The sequence below is a fragment of the Entelurus aequoreus genome, linkage group LG14 (genome assembly GCF_033978785.1).
Source record: "Entelurus aequoreus isolate RoL-2023_Sb linkage group LG14, RoL_Eaeq_v1.1, whole genome shotgun sequence".
Lineage (NCBI taxonomy): Eukaryota > Metazoa > Chordata > Actinopteri > Syngnathiformes > Syngnathidae > Entelurus > Entelurus aequoreus.
The window spans coordinates 25,139,139-25,148,385 of record NC_084744.1 but is presented as its reverse complement, the minus strand read 5'-3'; the positions used below and the strand labels follow the sequence as shown (position 1 = coordinate 25,148,385).

Sequence of the window (9,247 nt, the reverse complement as noted above, 5' to 3'; positions counted from 1 at the left end):
TGAATGTCCATTTTGCGTTCTCGACTCTCATTTTCAAGAGGATATAGTATCCGAGGTGGTTTAAAATACAAATCCGTGATCCACAATAGAAAAAGGAGACAGTGTGGAATCCAATGAGCCCTTGGTTACGGTCAGAGCGAAAAAAGATACGTCCTGCACTGCACTCTAGTCCTTCACTCTCACGTTCCTCATCCACAAATCTTTCATCCTCGCTCAAATTAATGGGGTAATCGTCGCTTTCTCAGTCCGAATCGCTCTCGCTGCTGGTGTAAACAATGGGGAAATGTGAGGAGCCTTTCAACCTGCGACGTCACGCTACTTCCGGTAGAGGCAAGGCTTTTTTATCAGCGACCAAAAGTTGCAAACTTTATCGTCGATGTTCTCTACTAAATCCTTTCAGCAAAAATATGGGAACATCGCGAAATTATCAAGTATGACACATAAAATGGATCTGCTATCCCCGTTTAAATAAAAAAAAATAATTTCAGTAGGCCTTTAAAACCACTTAATATATTCCAATAAATATAATAATGTAAGTGTTTTTTCTATTTTGTACAAACTTCCAAGATTGAATTAATAAATTCAAATCATTAACACAATGTGAAAATTGAGATTTCACTTAAGAAAGAGACTTTTGTGTATGAGAGCAAATGTTTCACGCCTTTTAAAAATGTATATAAATTCACGACACGATCAATCCACGCATGCGCGAAGAGTACGTCACTTCCTGGACTTGCACTTTGTTTTATGACCGAGCTCCTGCAACATCACGTTCTGTGATATTTGAATGTTTTATTAATGTTTTGTATAAAAATAGATGATCTAGGAGTAAAAGGGGACAACAATAAAAACATGTGGAAGGGTAGATTAAAAAAATCAGGCATTAATATCGCTACAATTTCTACCACTTTCACTCTTGTCATTGCAATGAATGTCGCACGGGGGCGCCACTGAACCCCATCATTAAAGGTTTGTTTGATATACTTTGAATTATTATTATTTTTTAAACTAGACAGTCTTTTATATCACATTGTTATTCAAATAAATATTACAGAAAAGAAAAGCATGGTAACAGTGACAACAGGCAATATCTTATATAGAGATGCCGCATTAGGAGGGCCACCATCTTACACCAGTCAACATCACCATCTCGTGACAGGATTTCTTTCTCAACACACTCACATTTGTTGTCTACTTAGCGATGTGTTGATAACTTCCGCGTCTATTTGTTAGCAGCTAACTAGCAAGCTAAGCTAGCTGCAAGTACTGATGGGACTGTCACGCCAATTTTCTTCCCATTACAAAAACCTTCCTACCCCCCATTTACTTCCGGGGTCATTTCCGCGTACGTCATTTCCTCTTATGTCTTTGACAGCGATCGATAGCACTTCGTTTGACTCTTTTTTATAATACAGCGTTAACAAAACGTCTGTATTAATCGGACAAGTATTAATCTGACAAATTAATTTGAGGATATTCCTGACTGCACATTTGACTCGTGGACGTATGCGGAAATTAATAACAGTGTACAATAAGTTAATTAATTATCAATCAACATTATTAAACTTTATTAAAACTAAATTTTTTGGTTAAATTCAGGTTTTTTTTAGTTCTCTGTGTAAGTGAACTAAATTAAAATGACATTTATGTGCACATATGTCATACTTGCCAACCTTGAGACCTCCAATATCGGCAGGTGGGGGGTGTTGGGGGCGTGGTTATTTACCACTAGAATTCACCAACTCGAGTATTCCATATATATATATATATATATATATATATATATATATATATATATATATATATATATATATATATATATATATGTGTATATATATATATGTATATATATATATATATAGATATATATATATACATATATATATACGTATATATATATATATATATATATATATATATATATATATATATATATATATATATATATATATATATATATAAATACGTATATATATGTATATATATATATATATGTATATATATATATATATATATATATATATATATGTATATTTATATATATATATATGTATGCATATATATATATATATATATATGTATGAAATACTTGACTTTCAGTGAATTCTAGCCATACATATATATTTATTTTATTTACATAAAAGAAATACTTGAATTATCTATCCATTAGATGGCAGTATTGTCCTGTTTAACTTCTGTGTTCATGACTGAGAAATCATTTCGGCCACCGTGTTCAATGGAGAAGTATGTTCTACATATTTACAGGCAACATACACCTTCCTCTTCGAACTGTCCTGGATGAACTGAAATTCTTGTTTCCATTCGTTTTGGAACTTGCAAGCGTATTTATATTGTGGGAAAGCGGACGTGAGAATAGGCTGTCCCCACTCAGTCTCAGGTCCGCATTGAACTGGAGGGGGCGTGGCCTCCAGCTCCGGCTGAATACCGGGAGTTGGTCGGGAGAAATCTCTGCCGGGAGGTTGTCGGGAGAGGCGCTGAATAACGGGATTCTCCCGCTAAAAACGGGAGGGTTGGCAAGTATGACATATGTACCTCAGTGAAGTCAGATGACCCGTGGTCAGACAAACGACAATATTTAGAATAAGAACATAATAATAAAGAAAAACCTTGGGTATTTCTTCAAGACTTTAAAATGAGGCAAAAAACTGCAATGTAAAATGTTTTTTTATTGTTTACAAATGTTTTGTTCCAAACATTGCGCGAGCTGCACCTAAAGAATGGGGAACACAGATAAAAGACAAAGCGTCAATTATAATCACAAGTGGTGGTCACCTCAGAAGTAGACATGTTATAGTGAAAATCTCTTAAACCACCTCAAGGTACAAACCAAGAAAGGTTATTAGATTATTATTTTTGAACCAGTTATTTTCCCCCAGCTTACATATTTCTCCAATCATTTTTTTTTATGGAGCAACATAGGTATGATACAATTTATTCACTTTTGTGTCATGGCATACCAGTACTGTATTCAGTTAATCTTTGATGACGCAGTCGATGGCCTGGACTGAGTTTCTGGATACCCTAAAGCAGGGGTCACCAACGCGGTGCCCGCGGGCACCAGGTAGCCCGTAAGGACCAGATGAGTAGCCCGCTGGCCTGTTCTAAAAATAGCTCAAATAGCAGCACTTACCAGTGAGATGCCTCTATTTTTAAATTTTATTTATTTACTAGCGAGCTGGTCTCGCTTTGCCTGACATTTTTAATTCTAAAAGAGACAAAACTCAAATAAAATTTGAAAATCTAAGAAAATATTTTAAAGACTTGGTCTTCACTTGTTTAAATAAATTCATTATTTTTTTTACTTTGCTTCTTATAAATTTCAGAAAGACAATTTTAGAGAAAAAATACAACCCTAAAAATGATTTTAGGATTTTTAAACACATATACCTTTTTACCTTTTAAATTCCTTCCTCTTCTTTCCTGACAATTTAAATCAATGTTCAAGTAAATTTATTTTTTTTATTGTAAAGAATAATAAATACATTTTAATTTAATTCTTCATTTTAGCTTCTGTTTTTTCGACGAAGAAGATTTGTGAAATATTTATTCAAACTTATTATGATTAAAATTCAAAAAAATTGTTCTGGCAAATCTACAAAATCTGTAGAATCAAATTTAAATCTTATTTCAAAGTCTTTTGAATTTCTTTTAAAATTTTTGTTCTGGAAAATCTAGAAGAAATAATGATTTGTCTTTGTTAGAAATATAGCTTGGTCCAATTTGTTATATGTTCTAACAAAGTGTAGATTGGATTTTAACCTATTTAAAACGTCATCAAAATTCTAAAATTAATCTTAATCAGGAAAAATTACTAATGATGTTCCATAAATTATTTTTTTTATTTTTTCAAAAAGATTCGAATTAGCTAGTTGTTCTCTTCTTTTTTTCGGTTGAATTTGGAATTTTAAAGAGTCGAAATTGAAGATAAACTATGTTTCAAAATTTAATTGTCATTAATTATTAATAATAACATAGAGTTAAAGGTAAATTGAGCAAATTGGCTATTTCTGGCAATTTATTGAAGTGTGTATCAAACTGGTAGCCCTTCGCATTAATCAGTACCCAAGAAGTAACTCTTGGTTTCAAAAAGGTTGGTGACCCCTGCCCTAAAGACTGGCTGAAGAATGCCCTGCAATAGGCCGCTCGCCTTGTCTGTCCAATAACAGAACCTCTGGCCATGCCTTTGGGGAAATTGAAGAAAAGCTCTTCAGATTACAGTTACTAATCCATCCATCCATCCATTTTCTACCGCTTGTCCCTTTTTGGGGTCGCTGTAGCCTATCTCAGCTGCATTCGGGCGGAAGGCTGGGTACACCCTGGACAAGTCGCCACCTCATCACAGGCAGTTACTAATCATGATAAACAATACATCAGATATTTCAAGAAGTTGTCCTACCCTTCAATGCCAAAGCGCTCCATTAGAAGGACACACCACCAACGCCGGATTGACTGCATGTCCAGCTAGAGCAGATATAACAATGAGTTCATTATTTTTACCTCTCAGAGCCGCTTATTTTGGAATCTTTTAAATGTCTAAATACTTACCACACTGTAGTGAAAAGTAGTGTCCGTACAGAGCCAGGGGGAGTACTAAAAATAGAAAATAGTAATTTTTCTGAGCACATGTAATAATTGTGGAATGAAAAAAATATTTCTCTACTTTGTAATAATCTACTAAATTGATGAAAAGAGCCGTCAACATCAATACTGGAAATGTGGTAAATAGGAATATCTCTGGAAGCAATAATTGCAACCAAATATTTTTGTAATTTGATACTGTGTTTCACATCATTGTGGGGGAAGTTTAACCTACTCTTCTTCTTTAAAAATGCTCAACTTACCATGAGCATGAAAACACCACAGTCATTCCGAGGTCTGGCGTGGGATCTCCTGGTAATACACATTAGCACCATGAAAATGTATACAGCCTTTGGGTTTACTACAAGACATTTATATTTTATAGAGTAAACCTATTACCTGCATGTCTTTTCCAGTGAGCTCACTCCAGCTTCCTGGGACGATGTGCTGCGCAATGCTCCTGCAGTAAAAAAGCCAAATGTGAATAAAATAAAATGCAATAAGCCACTTGGCATATTAAAACATGAAGACAAATTGTAAATAAACAAGTGAAAATTCTATTAGAACACTGCCAAAGCATGAACAAAATCACGTTTCACCAGTACTGGTCCATGACTCTGTGGTTGGGGACCCCTGTTGCACACCACTGGAACATGGCTAGAATGGGAACATAGCCGAAAGAAGAACATGTCTAAAACATGAGCATAGCGGGGAAGGGAAAGATGACTAGAACAGAACCATAGCCAAAACCAGAACATGGCTAGAACAAAAAGTGGCCAAAATGGAACTGTGGCCAGGATTATTATAAAGGGACATAGAGATGGCTCTGTACACCTCATCACCAAAACCAGATGGCCAAAGGGCAAACTGAGAGTCCAGAAAGAGAATTTCTCTCTTTGCCGGCCTCAACACCTATAATGGTCAATGCAGAAAGAGGCATAAATAATGTAATTGCACAAGAATTATAAGATATCTCCAGTATTTTTCTTTTCAACACTTACACAGAGAAGGTAATGCTCTGGCCCGTTGTGCTTGCTCCACGCTGGGAAGAGGAGTGCATCCTTTAGATGTGCATCCCTCTGTAGTAAACATTTATGAATATTTTAGAAAGAAATTTCAGATTAGTGTAGTTATTATCATTCAAATGTCATTGTACTCACTGGAAGGCTTGACATTGGATCGACGTCTTTGTGCTTCCACGTTGCTACAATATACATGTTGGCAATGAAGACATCTTTGCCCTGTAACCGTTTTGAATCCGAAAACATGAGGATATGTGAGATTTTATATTAACCATTGAATCAGATTTTTTAATGACCAAAAGCAGCCTCTGTTGTGCAGCTCTAAGAAATCCTACATGTCTCTGAGCAGCTTCCTGAACCAGCTGGAGGCAAGCATTTCCAATCTGTCATCACATTACAGATGTAACAAAGTTATACATATCCATGGAATAAGCAGTCAAGTGAAACAAACATAAGTTACAGTACTGACCGTGGAGTCCATGTCTCTGGACAACCCGAGAGACCAAAACTCTTCTCGGGTTAAACACACCCCTCCCTCTTTAACGATCAGCTCCATAGCTGGACGATCGCAGGCCAAAACATACTCGAGCTGTTCATGAGAAAATTTTACATTACTCGACTTGAAGATAACCTTGGCCACTTCACAAAGCAATAAATGTATATATTTTTAATCATATACTGGCTCCAATGTCAAAATTTTACTCAATTTGAAACCTGCTCACCAGTTGTTTCTGGTCGGGGTGCAGCTCCTTTTTCCAGGGTGATGTGGGGCCAGCATATGTATGGTCCATGAAACAATGACACGGACATGTGTCAATCATACAAATAGTTAGAAAGCTACATGTATGGACACATAAACACTTTTTTTCTGAAAAAGTACCTCAGTTTCCTCCTCCGATGATGAAGTCAGCATTTCAGCATCTCCTGGAAGCACAGGGGCTGAAGGGGAATCCTTTGGCCAGCCAGGGTGAGTCCCTAAATGAGAGAGGAGGCATATTATGATACAGGGGAGGGATATTAAGATCTCTGAACAAAAATGCCTGTAAACAGCATTCAGTTTGACATACTCGGGCGCAGAGGTTTCAGTGATGCATACGGGGTCATCGTATGCTTGGGCTTTCCATCCAGGGTCTCCAGCCTAACCATATTGTTTGGAAGAACCTCCATAACTCTGTAACATCAAGGGAATGAGTTCTGGCTTGGTCATCACCACTATGACAATCATGAAACATTTTACCAGTACTGTTGTGGTTATAATTCAATATTGCATTCAAGCATGTGAGTACATTCAGACTGAATTACAATCCTAGAGTACAATAGTCAAAGACCACCCTTTAGTTATATAAATTATGCACTTTAGTGGCTTTTTCCCTTTCTGATTATGGCCATGGGTAAGTGAAACACCAAAATATAAAGAATACCTCCTTCATATTGGCTGCTGTCTTTTTTGGGAATGTTCTTGCTTCAACCCACTTGGTGAAATAATCGGTCAAAGTGAGACAATATCTGTTCCCCTTAGACGACTTTTTCACAGGTCCAAAGAGGTCCACACCTAGAGCATGAATTCCAGTTGTCAGTTTAGCAAATATTTGAATGTAGACTGAGTTTTTGTATAGTTGTGCGTGAAAAGGTGAGGGATGTGTGAATAAAGCCACTCACCAACCATGTACCAAGGTGATACGACCTTGACGGGCTTCAGCTCAGGCGCCTCGGTCTTTAACTTTTCAAAGCGCTGGCAGTCAGGACATGTGCGCACCTAAAAGCAGTAATAAAGGGAAACATATTGTAGATATGATTTGATTCCACAACACTTTGCGACCTACTACTAACTACTAACCTGAGTGTTTCAACTAAAATAAGAATTAAAAGCAAATATCTTCCTTCTCGGAGCTTGCTTACCCAATCCAATGTGTCCTGTGTGATGGACCGCCAATAAAACCGGGGAGCAATCTTCGCTTGCATCCTCCGTGGTCCAAAATGGCCTGCATGGGCTTTGGTTAACACAGCCACTTTCTCCTCCTCTGTCCAAATGACCCTTCTGTTCCCATGGTACACGACCTCTTCTACACAGCACACACAATATTGTAGTGAAATGGTTTCAACAATAATGTTGATTTAAAGTAGTACAGACATTTAACAGTATTATATATTAATTAATATTAGTGAAATGGTTTCAACAATAATGTTGATTTAAAGTACAGACATTTAACATTATTATATATTAATTAATATTAGTGAAATGGTTTCAACAATAATGTTGATTTAAAGTAGTACAGACATTTAACAGTATTATATATTAATTAATATTAGTGAAATGGTTTCAACAATAATGTTGATTTAAAGTACAGACATTTAACATTATTATATATTAATTAATATTATTGAAATGGTTTCAACAATAATGTTGATTTAAAGTAGTACAGACATTTAACAGTATTATATATTAATTAATATTAGTGAAATGGTTTCAACAATAATGTTGATTTAAAGTACAGACATTTAACATTATTATATATTAATTAATATTAGTGAAATGGTTTCAACAATAATGTTGATTTAAAGTAGTACAGACATTTAACAGTATTATATATTAATTAATATTAGTGAAATGGTTTCAACAATAATGTTGATTTAAAGTACAGACATTTAACATTATTATATATTAATTAATATTATTGAAATGGTTTCAACAATAATGTTGATTTAAAGTAGTACAGACATTTAACAGTATTATATATTAATTAATATTAGTGAAATGGTTTCAACAATAATGTTGATTTAAAGTACAGACATTTAACATTATTATATATTAATTAATATTAGTGAAATGGTTTCAACAATAATGTTGATTTAAAGTAGTGCAGACATTTAACAGTATTATATATTAATTAATATTAGTGAAATGGTTTCAACAATAATGTTGATTTAAAGTACAGACATTTAACATTATTATATATTAATTAATATTATTGAAATGGTTTCAACAATAATGTTGATTTAAAGTAGTACAGACATTTAACAGTATTATATATTAATTCATATTTTTTGCACGTTACCACGAAGACAGAAGTTCCCAGCAGCGGCCCTAACACTCCGCTTGAAATGTTTCGAAGCCTGCTGGTGTTTGACATAATAAGTCCCCTGGGAAAGATAAAGACGAATATCATTCAGTGACACCACCATTTTCAGGAGATTTGGATTCTATCGATCGCTGTCAATGACGTAAGAGGGAATGACTATATTATAAAAAATAAAATAAAAAACAGCGACTGGCAGTAAGAGGAAATGACGTAAGCGAAAATGACCCCGAAAGTAAATGGGGGCTAGGAAGGTTTTTGTAATGGGAAGAAAATTGGCGTGACAGGACCAAATGTGCGGAGGCTTGGAGGGGGCGTTTCTTGTTTCATTTAGGGGAGGAGCCGGAAATGATGAAAAGAAGCTCTTTCTCTGGAACAAAAAAAACAAACCCTCATAACTTGAAAGTTTCCATTCTTCCAAAGGTAAACGAGTTCATTTAAGAAAAAAAAAAGACGGAATTGACCACTTAAAATAATTTTTAGGATGTTGTTTTGCAATTGAAGAGAACACTTGTTCGTTCTGTGATAGGGAAACAAAATAAACATTTT

At 35.1% G+C, this 9,247-nt stretch overlaps 1 protein-coding gene across 1 annotated transcript; it reads right to left on the bottom strand.

Moving 5' to 3' along the window:
* Window positions 1–3,740: 3,740 nt before the first annotated feature.
* LOC133665317 (uncharacterized) lies at window positions 3,741–7,679 on the bottom strand. The gene is made up of 14 exons (XM_062070578.1): window positions 7,521–7,679; window positions 7,281–7,377; window positions 7,043–7,173; window positions 6,689–6,792; window positions 6,502–6,596; window positions 6,344–6,370; window positions 6,091–6,210; window positions 5,957–6,004; window positions 5,760–5,840; window positions 5,601–5,678; window positions 4,999–5,059; window positions 4,863–4,911; window positions 4,567–4,611; window positions 3,741–4,482 (listed from the first exon to the last, which is right to left on the bottom strand). Exons 4-11 carry the CDS (start codon window positions 6,786–6,788, stop codon window positions 5,021–5,023), a joined length of 588 nt encoding a protein of 195 aa, XP_061926562.1. The 5' UTR covers window positions 6,789–6,792; window positions 7,043–7,173; window positions 7,281–7,377; window positions 7,521–7,679; the 3' UTR covers window positions 3,741–4,482; window positions 4,567–4,611; window positions 4,863–4,911; window positions 4,999–5,020.
* Between the last annotated feature and the right edge of the window lie 1,568 nt (window positions 7,680–9,247).

Coding starts and splice junctions, on each gene's coding strand:
- LOC133665317 (XM_062070578.1), bottom strand. CDS start 6,788: ATGGAGGTTCTTCCAAACAATATGGTTAGGCTGGAGACCCTGGATGGA. Junction 6,597..6,688: donor ACTGAAACCTCTGCGCCCGA/GTATGTCAAACT, acceptor TCTCTCATTTAG/GGACTCACCCTGGCTGGCCA. Junction 6,005..6,090: donor CCAGAGACATGGACTCCACG/GTCAGTACTGTA, acceptor ATGTGATGACAG/ATTGGAAATGCTTGCCTCCA.